The sequence below is a fragment of the Cavia porcellus genome, unplaced genomic scaffold (genome assembly GCF_034190915.1).
Source record: "Cavia porcellus strain 051 isolate PalLab524CR breed Dunkin Hartley unplaced genomic scaffold, mCavPor4.1 scaffold_11, whole genome shotgun sequence".
NCBI lineage: Eukaryota > Metazoa > Chordata > Mammalia > Rodentia > Caviidae > Cavia > Cavia porcellus.
In genome coordinates, this window is record NW_026947494.1 from 69,422,583 (window position 1) to 69,449,917 (window position 27,335).

At 39.8% G+C, this 27,335-nt stretch overlaps 1 protein-coding gene across 4 annotated transcripts in view; it reads right to left on the reverse strand.

Annotated features, from left to right (window-relative positions):
• Window positions 1-27,335, reverse strand: part of Chd7 (chromodomain helicase DNA binding protein 7) — a 182,449-nt gene that overhangs the window by 74,155 nt on the left and 80,959 nt on the right. For 3 of the 4 annotated variants that reach the window (XM_063258454.1, XM_063258452.1, XM_063258453.1), the window contains exon 3: window positions 10,811-11,241. In XM_063258454.1, coding sequence (XP_063114524.1) covers window positions 10,811-11,241 — 431 coding nt within the window. Of the gene's footprint in view, window positions 1-10,810; window positions 11,242-24,378; window positions 25,549-27,335 lie in introns of those variants that run through there. The other variant, XM_063258455.1, reaches the window with a different exon arrangement.

The following is a 27,335-nucleotide window of genomic DNA, read 5'->3' on the forward strand; positions in this document are numbered from 1 at the left end:
GATAATCGAAGAAAGCTGAGGTAGCAATAAGCACACAGATGGTTAACATTTACACACATCTGGAAGACAAGCAGCCACATCTGAGAAGCATTCTGAAACCATGGCTCAGACCCACCTGGGCCAAATCAACTGCAGGGGCTTACAGAGAGGACCCCACTTGTATTGTGGATCACTTCTTCTAAGCTGCATAAGCAGAAGGAAAATCCATTATTAATATTCTTAATCACCCCTGAAAGAACAAACAGGCCCACAGATCGCACCCACCTCTCCAGTCCCATCCCAACTGCAGTGGTTCACGCGTTATTCCCACCCAGACTACAACAGCAGCTTCCCACTGTCTCGTCACCCTCCCTCCCACAGGAAGGGCTACCCAGCCCTGATAGGCAGAAAAAGGAGAATCCACAAAGTCATTATTGAAGTTTGCAGGGTTCAAAACTGTCCTTTTATAATGCCAAGGTCAAAACAGAGCAATATATGCATTCCTCAGCCTCACCCTAGCCCCTTATACCAACACTGCATTTTGAAGATGAGGCCTCTCAGCTGCTTGGCAGTTATAGAAGAACCTCAGCACACCTCCATTAGCTACAGTAATGTCTACCCGTGGGACTGAGCCACAGCTGGGGCTGGATGCCACACAGCAACCTAGGAGTGGGAACACAAGGCATAAGCAGGGAACACTCAAACTCTAGCTCTAAATGGGAGCACTCATGAAAAAAACCACATCTGCCTTCATTCCCTTCCAAGCCAGCTCTGCCTTTGGCATTTCCACCTCAGTATCATTGTAATGGAGGCAGAAAAACACATGCAAATCCATCGCCACAAGTCACCAGAATGATCAGGTAAAACACAAGTCTCCCTGGACCATTCTTCTGCCTAAATCTAATCTCCTATATATGATGTATGAGATTGTCAGTGTTAGAGAACAGGGCTGAAGCTTTTACAACTGGCAACCTTAGCTTTATTTTTCTACTCCATGCACACGCCTTTATTCTTAAAAGACACGTCTGTCTGCCCTGTATCCACTTCTCTAACCTCCTCAACTGCAAGACTCTGCTTAACCGTTCCTTACTTCAGGACCACTGCAGGCTGGACCTGGTGTGGTATCCTCACCCTGCCTGTGCATCACATGATGCATCCCCTAAAAGGAGTATTTAAAATACATAAAATACGCAATGAACAACACCCTGAAGTATTAAAATCAAACTGCTGTGTGTTGTGTGTGTTTAATCAACTCTCCTGCAAGCTCATGAGGAAGAACTGTCTTAATTACTTTTGTATTTCTATTGCCTGTTTTTTTCAAATGGGTTACTTAAAATATTACTTCATCTATAGAGTTAAACAGCAAGATAAGGAGTCTTCCACTCATGAAGTTAGACTGAGATATACAAATATCCAGTCACAATGCTATAGAATGACATACGAAGTCATCTATTCTTGAGGCTAGGGCCTAAAACATAGAGCCTTCCTCTTCTAAAGCCATACAAATCCTTGTAATCTTGGAAAGATATTTCTGCAGATGCTGTTGGAGGCTTGAGGGGCCACTGTTCCTCCAGTAACTTACCTTTGTGTTTCATTTTGAGGACAGAGTTATACTGTTGGGCAGTTGGGCGTAATCAAGTGATCAAGCTGTACAGTTTGGGGATTAGCCCTGATGTCATTAAAGTATACATCAAATGATGAGCAAATATTAGGGCAAAATGCAAATCTGTATTCAGATAGCAAACTAATCACATGTTTAGAGCACTCTTGGGAATCTACTCTTATGAAATGATTCCTAGTGATTCCTACGGGTTTAAAATAGTAGTAAGAGTCCCCGTCAAGATAGGCTTGATGCTATGTCCTAACATGGGGCTGGGTAGACTTATCTGTGCTAAAATGCAGATAACTAGTTTCTTTTGTTGAGAAAGAGTGCAAGTCTCTAAACAAGGCTTTACATTTTCTACCTGTAGGTGGGCCATTGTTCTTCTCCCATAAACTAAGCCCAAACTTTCTACAGACTGACCAATTCCATAGATTTCCACTTTTCAATTTCCAACAAAAATATTACCAACTTCACATTATAATGCACCTTTCTGGAGTGCCCACACTATTTTCTTTGTTGTGTATACTTTAATTTGCCTAATAAATCTCTTATGACTGTTTAAAAATAAACAAGGCATTATGCAAAGGGCCAGAATGTAATAGGGAACTAAAGAGCTGCCCTGATTTACTACAAAACTGAATACAACTAAATATTGATTCATGCTGGCCTAAAAATCTATATCAAGAAAAATTTGAGCTGGGTATGGTGGCACCTGCCTATAATCCCAGTACTCAGGAGGCTGAGGCAAAGGGAGTACCATTAATTTCAAGGTCATCTTGGGCTATATAGTGAGTTCAAGGCCAGAACAAAATACAGAGCCTCAGAAATCCAAAATAGACAGAGACAGAGACAGAGAGCAGCAGACAGCAACAGAGTGACTGAGACACAGAGAGACAATGACAGCAACAGACAGTGACAACAACGACAGACAGCATTTGAAATTTCTCCGTACTGTGGAACCAAACTGGTCAAAACAGTATGGTCAGTCAGTGCAAATATCTAGAACAGAATGAACGGAAGTTTCCAGTGTCGTCGTCCCTTAGATGGACAGGTTTATGAGGATTCTCACCGTATTGGGAAAATCAACCTGGAGTCTTACAAGAATCATCGAGTTCACTTGCAGGGACTCAAGCTTCTGCAAATTTTTTATTATCATCTTTTAGGGAAATAGCAAAAGGTATGTTCTTCTTCATGGCTGAGATGGGTTTTAAACAAGAAGTGAACCTAAGGGATAAGAATGGAGATGTCTGCTGCACCGGATGCCACAAAGGACACAGCACAGGACCTCTGTAGCACAGTACAAACCGAGAAAGATCCAGCTGCCATAATAGAACACAGTCAGCTTTCAGGTTCAAGGGCCCTGTGCTGGTGGGGAAGCACATTCAGCAACTCAAGAGCACAGGATTTCCTCTACATTCTATTTTATTTTATCTTATTTTACTTTATTTTTTTGGTACTGGAGATCGAACTCACAACCTTGTGCTTGCTAAGCAGGTACTCATGCCACTGAGCTAAATCCCCCGTCTGTTTCATACATTTTTTAAACAATGAAATTAGAAGATTGAAAAGCAAAAACAAAAAAATACAAAACATTAAAATTAAAGCAGCAAAATGTGGGACATTATAAAATAAAACTCAACAAAATAAAACTATAAAGCCTTATTACTAAAATTTATTTAACACTAAACTAGTTGAAGAGACAAACTGAGCGGCAGGTAATCAAAGCGAAGGTCAGCATGCCTTCCCTAGAAGGCCATCGTTCTCCCTTAGCGAAGACCCCAGGCTGCCCCAGTGCTGCTATGCTGTGTGAGGAACCTTGTGCAACAACTCTGGTGTTTTGGCTGCTCAGCCAGGACCCACACATTTCCCTCTAAGCAGCTGCCATCCCCTCTAACGCCTAAACTCCACTCACTAATTCTTCACCCTACTCTTCTACTTAGAACGACAGAGATGTGTGTGTGAGAGAGAAATGAATTGTTTTACAAATGTATGATTTCAACGAGAAATTATTAATAGCTTTAGTCTCTGTGAAAACCATGAAATGAACCACCTGCACAACAAATTCATTCCCATAAGTAGTTATAATAGATTCCTCAGTTTACCAGTTGTGCTAAATTCTTATCAAAAGGAATAGCAAAAAAAAAAAAAATATTCGGATGTCAAATTCACTTCATTTATAATGTGTATTTCAAACTTAACAGTCCTTGCCTATGGATTTTACAATTAAACTTCAAAATACAGCAGTCCTGAGACTAGGGCTGAGCCATCACTTGCCTGGCTTGACAACAGCCCATATTTGAGTCCTGGAACCAGAAATCCAATGTTGCCCTGGCCTGTAGTGCTGCTCAGGTCACTGAATAAGGTCTGCTACTAATAGGTCTGCTACTTGGCATCATCCCTCTGTAACTTCACTCTTCCAATAACACCAGGACCCTCTCCCTTACATTACTTGTTTTTGTTTGTTCAGTGCTAGGGATCCAGGTCAGGACCTCATGCATGAAGACCTCTTTTTTTGGATAGAGGATCTTGCTATGTATTTCAGAATGGCCTTGAATTCCCTATGTAACCCAGACTGGCCTCGAACTCAAGGCAATCTTTCTGCCTCAGTCTCCTAAGTGCTAGGATTACAGGCATGTGCCACCTTGTCTGGCTAGACCATTTTGTAAAAGAGAATGTTTAAAAAATATAGAGTAGAAAGCTCTCCTGAAAGAGGCAAATCAAGTTTTAATATTAATTTATTCTAGATGGACACAGTGGTGTACACCTGAGGTAGCAGGACCAAAAGTTAAAAACTCAAAAGTGCCAGGAATGTAGCTCAGTATAAAGGCTCAGTACCTAAGAATGTGGAGAAAAAATTAACATAGAAAGGGGCCAGGGACAGAGTTTAGCAGCAAAAGTGCCTGCTTGGCAAATGCAAGGTTGTGACTTCAATTCCCAGTACCCCCCCCCAAAATTAAAATAGAAAATCCACAAGTTTTTGAGTTTTATGGATTGAATTAGCATTTGCAAGAGGATCCCTAAGAGGAAGTGCCATTAGCTAATGTTACCTGATCACAGAAGTTCCACAGACACTAGCCACATTGGTTACGTTGCACTACCTGGCACTTTGATAACATAAAGACTTAACTCCTATTGTGTAAAGCTAGTGCAGAAAGCATGTCTTTCAGTGTCCTTTACTGTAGAATACCTTTCTAAGTCACAAACCGTTTAAGATACACATACAACTACTTTGTATGGCAGCACACACCTGTGATTCCAGCACTCTGGAAAACCAAGTCAACAGGATTACAAGTTTACAGCAAAAGAAACAGCTCGACGGTACAGCACCTGCCTGGTAAGCACAAGGTCCTGAGTTTGATTCCTGCTACCAGATAAAAAGCTGGAGAGGTAGCTCAATACAAAGGTCCTGGATTCAATCCTTATTACCACCCACAAAGACAAAAAAAATGATGTCACATTTACTGTGGACAGTGTTTCCCTGACTTAGAAAACAGACAATAAGGATAACTTCAGCAGTCAGAACCCTATCCCCTGGATTCCTAATTATTTTCTCTAATCTCCCTGAGGGCTAATTCAAAACTCAGACATGCTGACCACTCACTTTCCACTCAGGTGCTACCAGCAGGATAAGAACAAGCAGACCAAACCGTAAACTTCAAAGGAGAAATACCTTTTGTCAGGGCAGTCCCTGACAAAAGCCAAACTCCTGTGAAATTGCATTGTTTCTATAGAACAATTTATGGTCACACATAAATTCTAGCAAACAATCGAAAAAAAGAAAAATGCTTTTCTCAACACAGTACTTCCATGTTTACATTTTAAAGCTAAGTTACACAGAGTCCCACAGCGTGGTGGCTGAAGTGAGGGCTCGCAGGTCGAGTGAGCAATGCTCCAAGCAGTGGCTGTGTACCAGCCTAAGACAACTTGCAAGCCTCACAAAAACAGGTTCATAGCACGTGTGTGCAGCTCTGCACTTTTCTAAAGCATTTCACATAAGACTTCTCAATTAAAAAAAAAAAAAATCAGCCTATGATTGCTTTCACTCTGTATTTCTCAACCCTAACATCACAATCACACCCACTATACTGACATCTACTGTACCCTAAAATGCCACGTATGAAAGTCCTCAAAGGCATATGTCTCCAGAAAAATCTCCTTTTAATACCCCACCATTGCTGATGGCCTCCTCACCTTTCAATGTTCATTTGTGGGCTCTACATTGCCCTCTCTCACAGAAACCAAAGTGGCAACAGACCTCTGCCCTGAAGTCCACTGCAGCTCACTGAAAGGACTGACATGGTCCATGTCCACACTGGAGAGTGTGAGGAAGCAGAACTCGCTCTCAAGGTCAGTGCTGTCAGGCCTTCTCCCGAGACGAACATGAACTGAGCCACCTCCCGCCGCCGATATCGGACTTCACTGAAAAGTGAATGAGGACTCTCACCGAGCTCAGTCTCCTGACCTGAGTCCAAAAGGGAAGGGGCAGGGGAGCTCCCTGGCAATGGAACAGTCCTGAAGTGGAATCATGGTGGGAAGGACAGGGGATTTCAACAAAGCTATGATCCCTTTCTAAATAAAGAGAAGAAACTCTGAGGAAGCAGGACGAGCGGTACCTAGTCCATCCCTAACCAGGTACTTGGACTTAGCACAACCAGACACAGCAGGTACTCTTGTTTTTTTCCCTGCTCCATATCAAACCCTGAAAAGGCTAAGATGGCTATAAATCTGGCCACATGGTTGTCCAAACATCCAGTTACCTGCCATTCCAACTGTCCAATGGCTAAGGCTATGACTGTATCATCACATGCGAGTAAAAGAAAGACATAAAAGGAAAACATAGATTCAATGTATTTTACTACTTATGTACCTGATGGGAGGATGTGTGATTATCTGGGGTTTTTTATTTGTTTATTACCAAATTTAGTTTAAAACTGCCTGTGTGTCTAATCTGTATTGAGAAGTTTTATATACACAAGAAAGTATGTGGTAGTTTATGAAAACATACCATTGTTGGGGTTGCTGACTGAATATAAATACTTCCTGAGTAAATTCTACTGCTCTTTTAGACCATTATTGAAAAAAATGGCACCTGAAAGCCAGTTTCTCAAAAAAAAGCTGCTATATAAATATCAACTATTACTGCTAGTGCTGGTTACAGAGACTTGCAAAAAGCACAGGTTACATATTTTTGGTGCTTTGCGTGGCTTTTAAAAATACTATGGTACGTTTATTTTTGGATTTAAAATAAAATGTATCTTCATTCAGCTGAAAAATAACATTTTAGTTTTCTGCTAAATTTAACATCGGGGTAGGGAATAAAGCAAGGAACAAAATGTGTGCCTAGAAACTGCATGAGCAGCAAGCATCACTGCTTCATTTAACTTGGTCTTCAGTAGTTAAGGCACAATCTTCGGCCAACTTCCTTTCTTTCTGTATACTGAGAGAATCTTTATATAGCTAAATGGACCACTAAATCCCTCAAGAGTGATCCGTAGGAAGTACTTCCTCCCAACCTCTCTCATTTCACAGGGCTGACACATGTAACACAGAAAACCACTGAGACGAAGGCGGCAACCTTCACATTTCAGCTCCATGAGCCCTTCTATGTGCAAAACGGCACCCTCCCTAGCCCATAAATACCTTTGCTTTTATTTCACTGTTAACAGCCAATATCTGAAAGTGATAAGGACTCCTGGAAAGAGTACTAAAAACAGGACGGAAAAAATGTATTTAAAGTTAAAAGGGAAGGGAAAAAGACAGAATTCTACTCAAAAAGTGGAGTGTGACCCATTTGTCTGTCTCATCATTAAGATTTTCAATATCTTTTTCTGAGATGCTAAAATAATTTTTTCTGTTTCATTATCATTCAATATAACCATTTCTGAGCAGAATCTTTTAGAATCACCTGCATAGGAAAGACAGATGTATGGTAATTATATTTTGGTTGTCAGAAAGTCCAGATGTCTGGGGATGCCACAAATGCAAGCTTCTGTCACTTTACAGAATAAGGTGGGAGAACAGGGAATGAGGTTACCATAAAGGCAGGTGAAGAAAACCAGCCCTCTGACAACCACTACCCTCCTCACATCCTTTATTACGCAGGGTGTGCAAATGACACAGACACACACACACACGCCAGTGACACAATGCAGTGAGCCAGAGCCCCAGCAGGCCTCTTCTCCACCGCCCACTCAAAGGAAGCACATTTGTTTGAAGAATCACAGCAATGATATGGTTCCTGGGCTGCAGAAGACAGACAGGAGTAGTTCTAGGCTAAATTTTTCATTTCTTTCTGTCTATTCCCTCTGTTTCAGCTTTCTGTAGGAAAATTATTTTCTGTATAAACAAATTCATCAAGTTAACGTATTCAAGGATGGAAATAACTGGTATTGCATAACATCTTGCAAACAAAATTGCCACTGTTGTATTCCAGTGGTTAAAAGCAAACTGCTATGGCAATTCAACTCCAGCACTAACATAACCCAAACCCCCTATTACCTTCCTCGCTGCATATTCAATTTACATAATTATTCTGCTAAGCTATTCAGAATTTACATGGAGTTGTATGCATTCTCGTTATTCTTGATCAGGGATGCTATTTCCATGTAGACACAGCAGAACAAGGAATCTACAACTTGACATACTCAGTTCATATGACCAAGAGAAACAATGTGTTTTGCTAAGATAATGGTTCAGTTTATAAATTCACTAAAATCTCAACCCACTTACCATCTTTGCACAACTAACCTTAAAAAACCATGAACAAGACGAAAGCCTCTCAGGAGTGTACTTGCCACACTTCATTTTAAAATCCACAAGAGACCACCTAGGTGACGATGTTACCAGGGCCCACTGAGATGTCACCAACACTCTTGTGCTCTCAAACATGGCTCCTAAGTCCCAGAGGATACACCATTCCCTCTTCTCTTGTGTATCTCTAGACTCATCACAAGTGTTCACATTCAGTTATTTTCCTACCATTTGGGGTAGAAACTGTCACAGACAGCACACACTGCCTGAGACCACTAGCCAAAAGCAACACAGAAAAAGCACCAGACTCTCTTTCTGGGAGAAAATATACCCTCTTCTCTCTATCAAATGAGTGACTCTAGCACAAAGTCCCTCTGCAGATTCAGCAACGCCCAGCACACAGCACAGATCTGACTAACGCTTCAGGATGACAACTGATGGCTCACTCAAAGGCTCCCCTGAGTATGTCTCAGAGTCACATAGGGCATTCATCATACAAAGGTATGGAGTGCCCAGGGTCCTAACAACTCCTTTCAATCATTAGGGAAATATTCACAATTTCCATTATTAGACATACTTTTCAATATCTGCTCCAAAGTACTCTATAGGAGGTAGCATACTGTTAAAATTAAAACAAAGTGTCTTAAAAGATAGGGTCAGTCTGATATAGATTCAGAGTTTGAACTTGGAAATTTATGACAATATTCAGATACTGTGGCTTTCTTTCATTAATTTTTATCATTAGATGAAAACTTAAAAAAATTAAGGTGAACACTGAAACCAAACATCTTGATGCTAAAATTAATATTGATGATGTACTTTCAAACTTTAGAAACCTGTTTTTCTTGTTTTTTTGAGACAGGGTCTCTCTAAGTAATTCAGTCTGGCTTTGAATGCACTACATAGCCCAGCTGACCTCGAACTTACAGTAATCCTTCTACCTCAAAAGCTTCTTTAAAACACGTACTTGTACATTTTAAGAAAAACAGTTCATTTTTAAAAATTTGCTTTTATTTCTTTCTTCTTGGGAGAAAGAAGCACATTTCTTCTTACCAAAAGCATACTACTGAGATTTAAGCAACCACATATTTTAAAAATCTCATAAAGTCAAACCAAAAATTTATAGGTATATTATCCTTGCCCTTATTACATCCTCAAAGCATAAAATAGTACCTGAAAATAGTAAGTACTTATCTCTTAAATAAATGAAACAGATTTTGTAATGGGTGAGTTTTAAAAAATGTTTGTGAGGAGGAATCACTGATAGTTCTAAATTGAGACTGAGGCAAAGAACCCTCAGAAGTAAATCAAATATTACGTTATCAGTAAGTTGGAGTTACTAAATATAATTCAGTTATTTGAGCATCACAAAAGGTTTTAATGGAAAGATCTTAAAGGATTATGATTCTGACTTTCAATACATCACAAAATAATTACTGGGTTATTTAGATAAGTTTAGGTAAAAAGCTGAAAATTCAAGTTCGTTCTTTCACTTGACAGTAACATCTTTCTCATCGCAGATTCAGTCTCTCTTCTACATTCACTATCTCCACACACACTCAGAAATGTGTCAACAAATGAGAGGTCCATGAGCCAGCGAGTGCAGAACTGAGCGTGTGCATGCATGTGTTTACTCAGGCTCGTGGGGCAGGGGCTGGAGCTTGTTTTCTAATGTAGTTTGCAAACAGACTCAGATTAACCAAGTCTGACTATACTTCCATCTGGAAACTATATTTTCTAACATGAGCCATATTCTGAAAAATAGATTCAGATGTTTGGAACTGGTTCAGAACAGTTGTTAGAAATGTTCAGTACAAATGAAAAAAATTAGCCTTCAATGTCTTCTCCTCTCAGCTTTTCTTACTGAATAAATATGCCTTCTGGGGGGTCAGAGAGTAGGTGGGGGAGCAGAGAGGGAAGAAGGCTCCTTCCTAGAACCTGAAATCCATGCTATGTTCGAAGAGCTATCCAACGGGTGAGCGGTGTCTGAGTTCTACCACTCCTTCCACTAGGACTTCGGCCTACCTCGGGAAGTTTACTCCATCAACAGCAGAAAATTAATTCTCCTGTTTCAAATTTGGGGAATCTGAGCTGAGATGCTTACTAATACACAGTGACCTTGCTTTCTTCTATAATCCTTCCTACTCAGTTCTACAAATCACTGGAGATGAGGTTGTTGGTCTATGCCTACAAATAATTGTGTTGCTAATTTGGTTCCATTCGTCAAATGACAGACTTTCACAAAAAAAGAAAAAGCTGATTTTTAAATAATTTTTACCTAGTAAGGTCTCTAAGTGAAAGTTTAATAATAACTGAGTCCTAAATTCCAGCATGCTAAAACCTTCACCTTTTAGTATGCTGTTATAGAAACCTGCTCCTAGGGATCCTGGAAACAAGCAGCCCCACCCACCCAGCAACGCTGGGGCTCCCGCCTGTGCTCCCACAGCTGCACACTGGCTGTTTCTGCCCCCGGCCTACCTTGACTTTTTGCTGGATTTGGGTTTTGGCGTGGTAGTTTTAGCTTTCTTTTCCTTTGGCTCTTTGGGAATCTTAGGGGCTTTCGGGGTCTTGGGTTCCTTGGGCTCTTTTTTTTCCTTAGGTTCTTTCGGTTCCTTCGGATCTTTTTTAACCTTCGGCCTTTTCTTTTTCTTTTTTTCTTCTTGGGACCCATCCAGTGAGTTCCTATTTAGTTCTTGGTTATCAACCCCACCAGAGAAGTCATCTTTACCAAAGTTTTTACTAGGATCCTCTGCAGCAATATGGTTGTTTTTCTTTTTCTTCTTCTTCTGCTGAGGCTGTTGTTCTATGGATGGCAGGTAATCATCGCTCTTCACTAGCTGAGCATTCGGCCCACTAACCTGAGTCATATCCGGCACTGGTTTCTCTAGAAAGGGCTCCGATGGAGAATGCTAAGAGACACAAATAGGAACTGAAATTAGTTTATCATTCTTCATGGTGAGGAAGAAACTGAACGCTAATGACTGATGTTTCTGAAACTTAATTCAATATTTTACCAGCTACATTATTGGCATCTAATATGTTCTCCCACCCTCCCCCTCAAAAATGTCTCCTTATGACCAAAGTTTTTAACTAAAAAATGTCTATTTAGTAATACGGAAAACAATTCAGTGCAGGAAGGAAAAAAACTACCACTCAGCTAAAGACTGTCCATTTCTTAAAAGCACAAATAGTAAGAATGAAAAACAGCAAAACAATCTACAAGAGTGTTAGTTTTCTTTCCCATGTGGTAACAGGATCTCAGATAAAAGGTACATAATTTGGCCATTTAAAAAAAGAACAAGTATACTGAAGAGTCCAAGATTCTGCTACTATGAAATTTGACATCCATTATAATCCAACACATAAATACTGAACAGTATAAGGCATTTCTTGTTTAACTGACATTAATTAAAACATCACATTAAAGTCACTTATATAAGCTTCTTTTGAATTTATTAAACTTCTTGTACTGATAAGGAAAGTGTACAATAATTTTTCTCCTTAAAGCTTTGTATTTTGAAATTTCACAGAGGAAAAGAGAACTCAGTTAATTTGATATGCCTTGCAGGAGATTCTTAGCATTTACTAGGGACATACCTAAAAACTATCTTTAGAGTAACAGAAAACACTACTGACAACTGGGATAGAATGTTGAGCTGTCCACTGAGATCAGAATGAGTGACTCAGGTATACAACAGCCGCCAGCTCGTGCTTCAAGCCAGGGCAGGGCTATATTACCATCCATGTGATAAACTATGATATCTAAAACGTCTAATTTCAATGAAATACCTCAAAGTTTCACTAATTTTCTGCCTTTTCATATGCTTCTCCTGGCACATGATAACTGAAAGTAAGCAATATTATTACTATGTGGCCAGGCATGTGTTCATCCCTAGGACATCACTGAATCCCTAACCCAGCCCTACATGCTAAAATATGGTGATCCATCTAATTTTACAGTTGTGGATAAGAACACTCTAACCTCAAGTAACTTTCCCAAGGAGATACACATGGAGAGCGACAGAACTGAGACCAACAGAGCAGCAGTATATGACACAACCTCCAAAATCAGGGTAGGCAGGAGGGGCCATGACTTGAGACTGATGTAGTATACAGCAAGATTCACCAAGGGTAATGAAGGAAGGTTAAAATCCTAAAATCAAACATGGAAGTACAGTTAACATAAATTAGATCCAAACACTAGTATTTACTGGCACCTATCTGGTAGTTCACCTGAATTTGAAACAAAAATGTGAAAACATCCGTATCTTTCAGAAAGGAAGAATTCAAGGAGGTAATATGGGCATCCAAGGCCACAGAAGAAACAGAGCTGAGATTCAGATCTCGGCATCCTAAACCCAGTGTTCTTTTCATGAAATGCTGCCATGCATCCTGAAATCATATGCACAGCTCTCTTACTGGGAAGGCTCTCAGGTTTCACTCAATTTACAAAGTGATGACAAAACAAAACAAAATGGTACGTATACCATTCATATTTTCCCATTAAAAGCTGAAGAACCCCACATCCAGTTCCCTAGCTGAACTGGCAGATAAGAAAGAATCCAGACCTCTAAGAGATTAAAGTTCTAGACTGGGCCCCACCACTAACTATCATCTGAAGAGATCACTTCACTCATTTGGATTGTGAAGCGAAAATTTTGGGTTGAATGGTTTCCCAAAGTAAGCTGCCAAATTTTATGGTATTAAAGTCTGAAAAAACATATTGCCCTTTCTTGGGCATAGCTGCGAAGAAATGGCCCTGACAAGCAGGATACACTGGAAGAGAAAGAAATAAGGCCAAACTTTGAAGAAGTGCACTGAGCTGAAGGACCAGGTAACACAGCTAAGCAAATACTGAAGAGCTACCCTTCATTAAACACTCGGAAGTGTCCATTCATTTAAATAAACAGCGTAAGTCTAATTAATTACATTACTATTTCCTAGTGTAATTAAGGAAACAACACATCTTTTTTTGCAAGGGACACAGAAATCAGACTTATTTGGTAGAAGCTATTTTTCACCTAATGAGAGGCAGAATTGTTTCTGAAAAAAAAGAAGGAAAGAGTAAGTCTAAACAATGACCAAACTCAGAATGGTGGATTAATATCAGGTGTAAGCATCAACTCCAGTAGCAGACTATATGGGTTTCTAGTGAGACAGTACCTGCCACACATTTATGAAATAGAAAAGACTGAAAATGTATAGACTGTAGCATACAAATCATCTGAGGTGCTTTTTTTAGAAATAAATGACACAATAAAATTAGTAACTCCATAAAAAATTAATCTTCCATAAGGAGGAAAAAAGTAAACATTAAATACAAAAAATGTATTAACCTTACTTTATATGCAGCAGAATTATGTTTTGATACTATCTGAAATAGGGTGAAAAAGGTGTTCGGAAATATTATAGTGTTTACTAGACCCACAACTCCTTAAATCTTTTAGAGAAAAGCTGTTTTTGTAAACATTTAACAAAGAACAGATGGCCTGCCTTAATCATGTGGGGGAAAACCTGGCGCTCCCAGTAATACCCTGACAAAGTCCCACAGCCCAGGCGCCTGTACCCACCCCACACACACAGCAGATGCATGGTACAGGCTTCCCTAACGCTATTTAATTTTACATCAGACATCTTCCCATCAATTCGCACTGCCTGACAGGTAATCAATGCTGTTACCGTCTGATATTACTATACAGGGCATTCCTAAACCTCCTATTTACTAGAACAAACAGAATATTAGATACCAAAGGTATTTTAAATACATCTATATCATTTTCTCTGTATGACATTATTTTCTATCATAATTTTGTATGCATTTTGGAATATTATGGGATATACAAGGACAGTGCCATGAACTTTTGAAACTTAGCATGCCTGATACTAAAATACATAAAAATGACCTTACAGAGTATTTTTTTTTTAAACAATTACCACAACGGGCAAAAGAGAATTGTTTTTGTCTCTTATTCCACTTTCACAGAATATAAATTAGAAAACATGAAAATAAGTTATATAAAGCACAGATTAAACAGGGTGCAAGTCTAACCAAAGAAGAACTGAGGCAGGAAGACAATCCTCCTACTTTTTAAGAAACCCAGAATGCTCAGAAGGACCAAAGAAAAAATGAAAAACTGTCAAAGAACTTTTTATCTGCCTCCATTGTGCTTTTCTTCCACAACTGATCAGTATTTTCTGGTTTTGAAAACTAACTCACTTATTATTTTTGCCTTAATTACGTTCTGAGGTCTCAATCTGCTGTTACCAATGTCAAGCGATACTAACCATCTCTGTACTACTAACTGTGCAACGTTTCCAACAAACACGGACAAACTTTGCAGAGTGACATTGTTTAATAAAGACATCTATGGATAAACATTTATGACAACCTTATGTGGATTTGTTTATATACAAACAAGTCTAAAAATCAAAACAATGCTTTACAAAAAGAGAGACAACTACCAATTAACCGAACTAGAGAGGTGAAACTTCTGGAAGTGTGTAGCTGCACGCAGACTGGGCTGGAGGAAGATGGTGAAGAGAGGCACGTGAGCACTAAGGAGAAAGTCAGATCTCGGTAAAGAGGGGACCAGTCATCACAGACCCAAGAAACAGAGACCCACTGAGTATGATTTAAACGGTTTATAAAAATAAAAACACTAATTAGCCACACAGGGCTGAAATGGACTATTTGGTATTTTTAAAGTGGCTCTGGAGACACATTTCTATCACCGATATCCTTCACTTGTTTTTTGCCAGCTCTCTCCACGTTCTTGGTCCCTCTACGTTCTTGTAATATGGAATTCTGGTATGAAAACAGAAGCTCAATCTTCAACCAAGAGTGCACAATGATTCAAACAGCATTTAGCAGAGGTTCAGTAAGTGCTGCTGAGACTATTAATGACACCAATAAAAAGAAAATATATTCAGAATCTGATGCCCAATTCTGTTATTAATTCAGCAAATACTTAAGAATATAACTGAACAGGGAAGCCACTTGGGAAATGGGAAAGGAAGGTGTGCAAAGCACCTAATCTAGACTGAAACCAATCAAGTTTCCTAAAAGAAGTCAGCACAGTTGGGACAGAAGAGAAACAGGCGCTGGCCAGGAATCTGTTCCTCAATGGAACCGGCCTGAACCATGAATCATGCTAAGACTGTGTGGCTAGAGGCATAAAAATACATTATAAACAAGTGGCTTTAATGGGGGGGCACTAAACCTGGGGCCTCACACATGCAGGCAAATGCTCTATTACTAAGCTACATTCCCGATCCTTCTTTTTATTTCTGTTTTGCAACAGGGTCTAGCTAAGTTGCCTAGGGGGGGCCTGAAGTAGCTGGGACTACAGGCTTGTACCACCATACCTGGACCAGTTTTTAAACCTACTTCATGGAGTAGGAAATCAAGATGAGCAGATATGTGTTTGAATGTCAAATGAAATAATTCTTTAATAATTCTTAACTTGGTCTTCTGTTATAAAATATAAGCACTGAAGTATTATTAAGTGAAATAACTGGAATATTTTGTTTGACGAAAGTTAGTATAAACAGAGTTAAAGCCTCAAGTTCAAACCTTTCAGTGTTAATTTTACTTGATACTTTTTAAACCATTTCCAGGAAAAATTATTCGTTGACTGGATACACTTATAAGCATAAAACATAAATGAACACTGCTAGGCTTCTTGGTCATATAAGCTAACTGAGAAGGCAAAAATATAAGTTAAGGGTATTCAAAGGTGTCCCATGAAAACAGGGCTCAGGTCTCACAGGTTCACAGAATTCTGATCAGCCAAGTTTGCCGGTTTACTATAGGATTTTCCAAGCTCTGATACTCTCACGAGATTAGCAGGAGGGGGCTGATAAAGACACAAGTTGAGCATTCTTAATACACGGATCTGAACTCCGCAATGCTCCAAAAGCAGAAGCTTCCTGAGGGCCAACAGGACAGAACAGGTGGGAAATGTGAGATTATGAAACCTTGTTTCATATAAAATTTTACTTAAATAAAATCACTTTCAGACTATATGCATAATATATGATACATATGACAAAAATGAATTCTGTGTTTAGACTTGGATTCTCTCTTCCAAGATATCTTATTATGTATATGCAAATACTCACTATCTGAAAAAAAAAATCAGAAACCCTAAGCACTTCTGATGCTAAAAATTTTGAATAAGGGATATTTAGCATATAGTACATATTATGCCTGTCCTAGAGATATTAAACCATATTATCTTGAATAAAAATGTTCTTCAAAATACCCTTGGCTGCTACAGTCTAAAGCAGGGCAAATCTGTCACCTGATTTAGGGTGTGTGTGTGTGTGTGTGTGTGTGTAAACAGTGGTTATAAAAAGCTTTAGAAAACAGCATATAACTGAACAAATATAGTTTAATATAAAAATAACTGAAACAGCTCACTGAATTGGAAGTTTCTTTTGTACTCAATTTGTATCACTGATAGGAATAAAACAGGAAGATTAGTAAAGCCATACAAAGAAGAAGAGTCCAATTTTTGTAGTAATATAGACACACTGAAGAAAATTACCAAGCTAAACAAAATAAATTTTGCAATTTAATAATTTATCTCATATACTTTAGATTCATTAATTTTGAACTATTTTTTAAATCACTGCTAAAATACCTAATTTTAAAAGGTATTTTTGAACTTTGGGTTTCCTGCTAGTGTTTTTAGGAGTGGAACACACCACAGGAACTGCCAAACAGCATTCTCAATGTGCGAAATACTATGATGTGCTTCTTGAGTCAGTTTAACTGGAAAATACAGCAATAAAATGACTGAGCTAAGCAAAGCCTCCTGATACCTGCGCAATTCTAACTGGAGAAGGCAGGGTCCCACACAGTGGCGGAGCGTGTGTGCGTCCAGTTTCTTCACTTTCTGCCTTACCTGCAGCTGCCCTTCTCACCATCTCCCCTTTCCTGAGCCTTCTGCACTTGTGTGGCTCTCAGCAGGTTGCACCCAGGGGGCTGAATACTGTCTCACAGCTCCGGGGTGCAGCGGGGAAGGGGCAGTTCCACAAGCCCTGAGCCTATGCTACCGCCTCAGCAATGCTACCCTGGCCAGGTGTCCTCAGAGAAATGGGAACAGGGTGCTAAGGACTCACCCTCATGCCGGGGAGAGACACAACCAGGATGTTAGGAAGTCCTAACGCCATGCCTCTGTAGAGTGAGTTTCTTTTTTTAAACCTTTTTTGGTACAGTTATTTTTGCATGCCATTAACACTCCTGAGCATTTTATAGACCTCTTAAGTTTTTCCAATAGTCCTCTTAAGATTCACGCACTAGGTGTTATTGCTGGAGCTTGTGTATTTGTTTTGGATTTTTGGTACTGGGAATCAAACTGATGACCTCGCATTTGATAGACAGGCACTATGCCACTGAGCTATATCTCTGGCCTCTATTACTGCTGTTTTGATGAAGAAGGAAGCTCAGGCTTTAACTTATCCAGCTGGAGAATGACCCAGATGTAGCATGAAACTCATGCACATTACTCAGCCTTCCCAAGAAGCTTGGAAATTCATCAGGCACCCTACCACCTATGGAGACCCACAGCCAAAGCAGTGGCTATGAGCACTCCAAATGTGACTGCTCCCACACATCCAAGTAGTTTGCTGTCTTTTTCAAAACCACAAAGGCTTTAGTCGTAAAACATTAATTCATCCCAATTCACAATACAAATCAAGAATTTTTTCCCTTCACAAAAGCAAAACCTAAGTAAAGTTGTAAAACATCACTAACTTTTTACCCAAAAATAAAAAATTTAAGAAAAAATTGACAATCATATTGGGCATTACTGCTAAAATTATCTGCTAAGTGTCTCAAAATCTTTCTGCTTGACAGGTAGAAGTAAATTCAACCCAGTCGATGTTGAGATCTGCCTTGTCCTAAGACTGTTCCAAGTCCCTAAAAACCAAAAAAACATAACGCACTCCCTGCTGTGCCTTGAGAAATCTCCCCACACCAACTACTATAAAGAACTGCTTATATGAATTTTTACCCAGTGTACTATATGTCATGGATTCTAAGCCAATTCTTTTTCTCCAACTTCCTTACACAATTTTTACTTTTTATGAAAATCACCACATAAAATTACAGGTTTTCACTTAGGGACCACAAACTTGAAACAGTGCCTCTAGTGCTAGAGGTGAACCGATGTTAAAATGCTTCTTGTATGTCTGTGTTACTTCATAAACTCTTGTAAAAAAAAAAAAAAAACAATAGCAGCTTAACTGTTTATATCAAACTTGAATAGTGTTTTTATATTGCTGGCTTTTCAAAGAACAAACAAGCAAACAAAGAAAACCCTGCTCTTCCTCTAAAACCTCTTTTACCTAACAAAGATGGAAAAGAAACGCGGAGGTGCCAACAGAAACAATCACATCTGTAAATCAGGGACAAACACATCACAAATCACAGTGTGGAGAATAACATTCGCATCTCCTGCCCCAAGGGGAGGATGGGGGTGCAGCCCTGTCCACGCTTTCTCACGAAGAGCAACACCCTGAAAAAAAGCAGGGTTTCAAATGTGCATATCATGTGCCACTGGCTTACAGTAAACAAACCAAACTACTATGACCCCACTAAGTGGAATCTTATATAATATGCTTTCCAACCCTTTTGTTTACTTCTAAACTTTTTAGGGAAATAAATCACTGAGCATTGTATTCCACTGAACAATGCTTGCTAATGCGTTTAGGGTACTTCACAGGTGCACTGCAGTACCTCTCACTCCCCTCTTCCTCACGGCCTTGCATGTGGGCTACCCTTCTGAGGGCTCACTTAATAGCCGTTGGTGAGAACTTACAGATGCAATTCCCATCTCATGTGTGCACTTCATAAGCCCTAAGACCTCTATGGCTCTCAAGGATGCACCAGGAAGCTTGAACTTGGCAGAGATATACACAGCTGAGCTACCCAGGGCTCAGCCCCCTAGGGATCAAACTCAGTAAAATACAAAACATAGGTGTTTCTGGGGTAAATGTTTCACATAGTGATTTTACTTAGAAACACTAAAGACAAATTTACACAGGAAAAAGAAATTAATTCAACACAAAGTTTTACTGTACACATTACTGTAACACGCTGTCACTGATAGTCAAGGTTACTAAACTGAACTGAGTGTGACTGGCTCTGAAAAAAGCAAACTGTAACAAGTTTATATTGAGGTTTTTATTGTTTTTAACAGTAACTTACTCTGCTATTTCTATGAATTAAAATTCAACCCTCAAAAACTGACAAAAGGTGACTCTTGCAGTGAACATTCCCAGAGTTTTATACAGAATTGGGAGTAGAATAATATTTGAAGAGAGGGGAAAAATCAATTTACAAAAAGCTCAGTGATGAAGTTAATTCACACACTTTAGGGAAGTCATCCAGTATGCAGAAACAGTCTAGTAAATTTACTTTGCAATAAATGCTTAATGATAGACTACATCAGTCTTATAAAAACTTACACTCGTGGGAGACAGCATCCTAAAGATGGCCTAACTATCTCCAGAAGTTCGACTTCAAGCCAAGAGAATCTGCCCTCATGTGTACATATAAAGGTGAAAGAATTTCACAAGCCTGATCAAGGTTCCCAAATCACCGGTTTTTATTACACAAAGGGGCAATTATACTCAGTTCACTCAGGGAAGGCTTGTAAGAGGCCTAGAACACCGTCTTGACTTTAAAGAAGCCAGTGGCCACCGTGCAGAAGGAAGTCTGGGCAGAAAGCGTGGCAGGAGGGTGGTCTCAGGCAACAGCTAGCAAAAATGGAACCTGGTCATCCAACAAGCGAAATGAATTCTGTCCGTAACTGGAATGGACCTAGAAGCACATCTCTTCCCAGCCAAGGTTCCAGATTAGAACAGTCTTGAGAACACATGATTGCTCCCTCCTGAGGCCCTAAGTAGCATATTCAGCTGAACCATTCCTAACCTTAATCTGCCCAAACTGTGAGAGAAGACACAGAGGTTATGATAAACCATGAAATTTGTGGTAATGTGTCACACAGCAATACATAAATTAAAATTAGTACAGATCTTAACTTATTTTTCCTTTTGCTTTAAGAGTGGTAGTGGTGGTAGGAGAGAGCTTAGGATTTTTTCTTTCTAATGTAGGATCCCACTTTCCTCGTGAGATGCTTATGTTTCCACATGGAAACTGACAACACAGCAAGACTTCCTTTTGCCTTGCAGCGGTGCTGCTCGTGGGGGACTCCAGCACTTCTCAGTCAAGTAACGTTCTACCCTCTTAACAATCTCATGAAATCGTCCCTGGTGTGCAAGTGGGGAAACTGAGGCACTCAGAGGAGTTAAGAAATTAGAGAAAAAGAATTTGTCAAAGCAGATAATCCCTCTGCAAAGCCCATGTTCTCATCCAAAATTTCTCTCCAAAGAAGAGGGAAACAGTCAGCTGGACAGAGGTAGGGCCACTCAGACAGGGGAGATCCAGTGAATTTCACACAGTATTCTGAAAAGCTACAGCACACGTTAGCTAGTTATCTACCATTTAAACTATTACAGTGCAATTATTAAGGAAAAAACTCAATTTGAAATTTAAAAAAATCAAAGTAGCTGCATATAAGCAACGTTAAAGCCTCTTAATACTTTCAAAGAAAGTTCTACTGCACATTAGAACAGTTGGTTAACACGTAAAGGGGCCTATGTCCTCCTCATGATCCTCCCAGCTGGAATTACACATGAAACAGAAGACACCAAAGCAATTAAGTATTTTATAAACACTGCTGAAGGGTCAAAAAGAGGGAGGTTCATTCACTGACTAATAACGCAGTGATAAACACACAACAATGTTATGCAACTGAGAAAATTATTATAATTGAATCTACACAGCTGGGCAAGAAAAGCCTGGCTATGGATATTAGCTCACAAATGTTCTGTGTGGATAGGTTTTTAGTTTTAGAACTGTTTTGAATCTGAGTCCCTTTTACAGAGTGACAGAACAAAAAAACCTAACGAAAAACCTCGCCAATTATTTGCTATTTTCACAACAGAGAAATGAATATGTACATGAATGGACATTGTTAAACTTTTCTGAGATGCCCTCCTCTTCTACAGACATTTCATTTGTACACAATGACGTGAATAATGAAAAACTAACGTCCTGAAGGAGAAGCCCCCACAACCTAGCTTTTCACTTTTAGTATTAAACCCCTCTGTGTTCCTGGAGCTTTCTCCACACCTTGCCATTTTCCCCTTTGCAGGGCCTAATTTTTGTGAACAAGTACATACCTAAAATTACCACACTCAAATTCAAACATATGTATCAAACAGGGACAAAATAGTGTTTCACGTATACCCCTTGAGTCACTGAAATACCAGCGTTAGAATCAGAGGAATTATTCTCTTTGATTCAACAAATAGCTTGGTAAAAATTCACCACTGTTCCATAAATTAAATGTAGTTAAACATTTAATAGAAAGAAAAATAAGGTTCTTCATGGGAGATACGCTAACTAAGCATTGTTCTTATTACAACTGAATTTCCTGTTAATTAAGTCACTAAATCGGAACAAATTTGTGATCTATGTCATGTTCCATCTGCATAAAACCTAACTAACTTCAGACTCAAATGGCTGATTAGCTAACTACCAGGGCAGAGGTACGTATGTATCTTCAATAGGCACACATTTTACATCAATGATATCTATTTTTACGAGATAAAAGTACTAAAGCTTTAATGGTGGCAATTAAAACAGCCAAGAGTTTGAGCAGCTCAATGGCTGAGTCACAGACCTTTTACCTGTAATGGGGCCCATTATATCTTTGAATTCAGTTTGAGGGAATAAAGGAGGAACAGTTTTAAATATGGTTATAAAACAGCAGCACCTTCTGAACTGAGCTGCTAAAACTCAGGCTGTGTGGCTTAGCCTCACTGCAGGTGGGAAATCTGTCCATCGAAGCCTCCTTCAAAGTTCCCAGACATGTGCATCTACTTGGAAATACTTGAACACTGAAAATGCTACAGAGAGATTATTAATTTAAGGGTTGTATTTCAGTAACTTGTTTCTATATTGATTTGTTTATATAAAAATTCACCAATGTTTTGAAAATATATTATTTCAGGTGACTTCTGATAAAATACTTTCACTTCATAAAACACAAATACTTACATTCTGATATTTTTACAATACAATTTAGGAAGGAACAAACAATTATTCACAATTATGTAATATTTTGGCAGTATTTATATGTGAACATCAGCAAAAAGACTGAAGATTTTTCACTAATATTAGCAAATATTAGTAAGTTTTGTAATTCTAAAGAGTTAATCGTCTAGTATCTAATCCACATTAATCAATTTTAATTCAAGAGACTGAAGATTTTCTCTTTAGTTTCTACTATAACAAACTCAGAAATGTAAAAAGAAATTACTTGGTGAACAAGGTCACAGGTTTTTATACCTGTGATCATCCCCAGGGACAGCTGGCAAACAGGAAACATCATGCAGATGGATTTACCTCCAACCAGGAAGGGCCAAACCAACACAGATGGGGGCGGCCTCCGAGCAGCCATGCCCAGATGGCCCTAATACCGGCAAGGCCTTGCTCACAGAGGTTGCTGGGATCTGCAGCCACCTCACCAGACACATAAGCCTCAGACAAAGAGTGTCAGGCTCCTCCTTGGTGATACTCCTTCATGCGCTGGCAGTGCCTTTCAGATTAATTGTTAAAAAAACAATAGAATGAAGCTAGAAAACTTAATATTCTGTTTGGCTTTTGACCATCACAATCAAGTTAAGCAGACAATCAACTCAAGATGCCTCAAATTCCTCATCTAAGATAAAGCTCCATGAGCTGATCTATAAAGCCTCCTCTAACTTGGGAGACCCTCGGGGGGGCCTCTACTTTCAGCCTTGCACATCTGAAAAACATGAAGTAAGGAAGCAACCATTTATTAAGATGGGATGAGGGAAATAAAGATAATTTCAGAGTAAAATATTTAGAAAATTTCTCAAATTAAACAAAAACACAAAAATTTGAAAGCCTACATTAGAAAGTCGTATTAAGTAAAATAGAATTACAAATTTAAATGAAATCTTCCAAATATGATTTACTTTTCCAATTAAAAGAAGAAAGCTTTGAGAGTATTCAGTACTGTAATCTCACCTCACAGATAACAAACATCTATGAGGTAACTTTAGTCTCTGATGTGTTCACTACGATGTTATAAAATAAAATGTATTAAATAGTTTACTATTCGCAGAGTAATAATACTTCATACTGTGACCCTTTTAAGTAAGTTCTAGATCCATTAAAAATAAAACAGAAGTGCAGGAGAGGATAGACAGAGAGAAAAAAGCAGGTCATTCAGCCTAAGGCCCAGCACCGTAAGAAATCACAAAAGCCACTGGGCAAGGAAGGTCTCACCCAGAAAAGGTCTTGTGAGACCTTGGGCAGGGTCAAGGGGCAGGCAGCGTGGATTTCTGGGAGCTAAGGACAAGGAAGCCTGGAGGCGCCCAAATTCCTCACAGCATAGCTGAGCCAGCAGGTGGAGCACAGATAATCACACTAGAGTGCCAAGGGCCTGAGAAGCCAAGAAAGACAGGCAAGGCAAATCCTCCACTGCCTTCTCCCACCCCAACACAGCGCACCCTTGCAGCAACACTCTTTAATGCGGTCATTTAGAAGTTTGCCTTAGGAAGCAATTTAAACAGCTATTTCACTCAAATTCATCTCCCACACCACTTCTAAATATGCCTCCTGCTTGACCAGTTCTTCCCCTCTACACATCTTCTACCCTCCCCCCTGCACTGTCAAATATTTACTGCATTTGACACCTCTTCCTCCTGCTCCTCCTCCCCTGCAGAGGTCTTTGAAAAACTGAAAACAGTATTTTCTGCCCTTACCATTTCTGTTACTCTTGAATTTGCTCAAATCATGCTAATATTTCACAAAAATGGCTCTCATCAAAGTGACTCCTATGACCTCCTGTCTCTTCTCAGCTGACCTAGCAGGAGCACGTGACACAGCTGCTCACTCTTCATTTCTTCAAGTGACATCCGGAGGTAGCTCATTCTCCTACCTTAGAAGTTTTCCCTGGTTTCTTCACTGCTTCTCACCTTGTCCTCCTTGTATGTTACATAGTTGTGAGTGATCCTTTAAAAATGTAAATCAGATCATGTCACATCGAAAAGATCTCCAGTACCTTCCCATCTCATTCTCAGGAAAATCTAAAGACTTCATGCTGGCCTACAGGTCCTCAATGGCATGGATCACCACCTCTCTAACCCTGTATCCTGTAATTCTTCCTTTTCTCTCTCCACTCCAGTCATGTGGATTCCTTGCTTATCAGCAAACAAACTAAACATCCTTCTACCTCAGGCTGCCTCTGCAACTCTTCACTAAATAATCTTCATGGCTACCTTTCTTTCTTCCTTCAAGAGTACTTAGGCAGAATCAGATTCAAACAAATGTAACCAAAGTCAATGGCTGTTCTGGGTAAAATTTTGCAAGTGCTTATTGTACTATTCCTTTGTCTTTTCTATAGATCTGAAATTTTTCAAAAAACCGTAGTGGAGAGAATAACTGTTCTGAATTGTCACTGACCATTCTTCCCTCACTTGTCCTTTCTCAAGTTTCCCTCTATGTCTTCCCATAAATTTTAGTGGTCCTTATGGTTCCTTTCTCCATGCGACACAACCTGGCACTTATTTTCCCCTGAAACCGGTTGTTTCCTCTTGTTATCTCACAATCGGACATACCGAAAGTCAGAATTACCAATCCCTCTGCCAAACATTCCACCTCCCCGTCTGGGCTGATGTCACTGGGATACCCAGCCACCCAGCCTAGAATGAAGTCTTGTTTTCTTCTGAACCTCACTGGCCACATACAGTGATGGCTAAGATCTGCTTCCCCCCGAATCCTTAGTGCCCCATCTCCTCCAGCTCTGTTTCTCTGGTAATGAATGATTTCTTCACGCATTACTTCTTCTTCTTCAATGTGCTCTCTGAATCTTAGTGCTGATATCATTCTAAAATGTAACTTTCCAATGTTTTGTACCATCTACTCAGAGTTCCCTCTCAGGCGTACTTAAAACCAAAGGCCTCAGTGTAGCTGGGTCAGCCTGTGCCCCAAATCAACTTCCGGCTGCGTCCTGCTCCTCTGCTACATTCTGTGCTCTTGTCACAGCCAACCACTGCAGTCACACAGATGACTGTGTTCTTTTCCCAATTTTGTGCTTGTGGACATATTATTCCTGCCTACTGTATCCTCTCCCACTGTTCCCTCCCAGGTAATTCCTACTCAATCTTCAAAACTCAGTCCTAGCATAACCTCCCCAAGGCTCCCCTGATCCCCGCACTTGCAGTCAAATGCCCTCACAGGCCAAGGAGATTCACATCACTTGACTACTTCCTAGTAGATCTTCTTATCCTCTGGACTGTGAACCCCAGAAGGGCAGCAGAGCAACAAGTCTGCTCCTCTTTTATAATCATAACCACAAAATACCACCACCACCTAATGCAGGGGTTGACACACAGGGTAGGCTTAATGTTTGTAGATGGAGTATCAGAGTCTCGCCAAGTCTTCAAATGTGAATGCAGATACCATGTCTCCACCTGGCAATTATTAATGTACTCTTCATCCTCTTAGAAAAGGCACTCAAGTGCCTTATAACTGCTGCCCTCCTACAGCACCAGATCAGCACCTTTAACCTTTGGCTGAACAGATGAATGCGTATGTAAATGGAAGCACACCTGACTGACTGGTCCGAGACAGTGTTGCAACACTTACTGTCTGATGAAAGCACCACATTCTGTACTGTATCTGTGCAAATTTCCCCTCTCCTTTCATCTATCTTAAGCACCAGCTTCCTTCCTGGGCCTGCAAATAATTAAGTTGTGAATCTGCTTTCATAAAGTCTGCATTTATTTCTCCATATTGCAGGTACGTCACTGCATGCTAGCTGGGATTTTTACAAAGGAAAGCAGCTTACTTTGTTTGATACCGCTGGGATGTTTGCAAAGAGAATGGCACACTAGAAACGTACAATAGTGTTGACTGATGAATGAATGGACAAACTTCTTAATCACATCTCTGAGTACTCTACATAGTCTTTGTATGTTGGGCTCAACCCCGGGGCCTCATGCACACCAGGCCAAGGTTCTATCTCCCAGCCTCTGACACTCTCCATAGTGTTGTAGTAGCATGGCTTTCCTACTATGAACAAATCAGAAACGTGTTTACCTTGTTCCTGGAAAAGCACTGCCAAACACAAACACTGGCTGGACACAGACCTACAAAAAGTTCTCAGAAACTCATATTTAAAACTAAAACGCAAACACATTTTCCAGTAAAAATCTTCAGCAATCATACTATTAAAAATGGTATATAATTTACTGTGATTTTAAAATGAAGTTCAAAATTGAAATAGCTCATGAAATACTTCAGTCACTTCAGATGGATTGGCAAAGCACATTTGAGAATTATGATGACGTATTCTTGTCTTTTTCTCTTGGCAACAGCCCATGTGGCACTTTGGGGGTAATCATCTAACTTTCCATAAAGTCCAAGAAGAAAGCTTTCAAGTCAGAGCAAAGATGGAGGAGGACAGGCTGCGCAGGTAAGGACAACCCAGGGGCTGCCCAGGGTTTACAGAGCTTCAGACCCACTTTGCAGGCCGCAGCATCATAAACATGCAAGGACTAAGCTCCACACCCATGAGGCACAATGCCCCTCCACAACTTCAAATTTCAAAGCTTAACTCAGCAGCTTATCTCATCTAAAAACACAAATAAACCATATCATTTTTCCTGCATTCTTCTGCCTAAGGCAGTTATCCTGTCCTGTTCATGTCCTTTGCCCTTTCCACCCACAAGGCCACTGTCTTATTACCACTGCTTCCCATGCTGTCCACTGTGCCAGCCACCCACCATATGAAGCTACGAGCACTTAGAACACAGCCATCCAAACCAAGATCTCAAAGACTTAGAGGTGGAGGACAGTAAAAATATCATTAGTATTTTTATATTAAATATCACT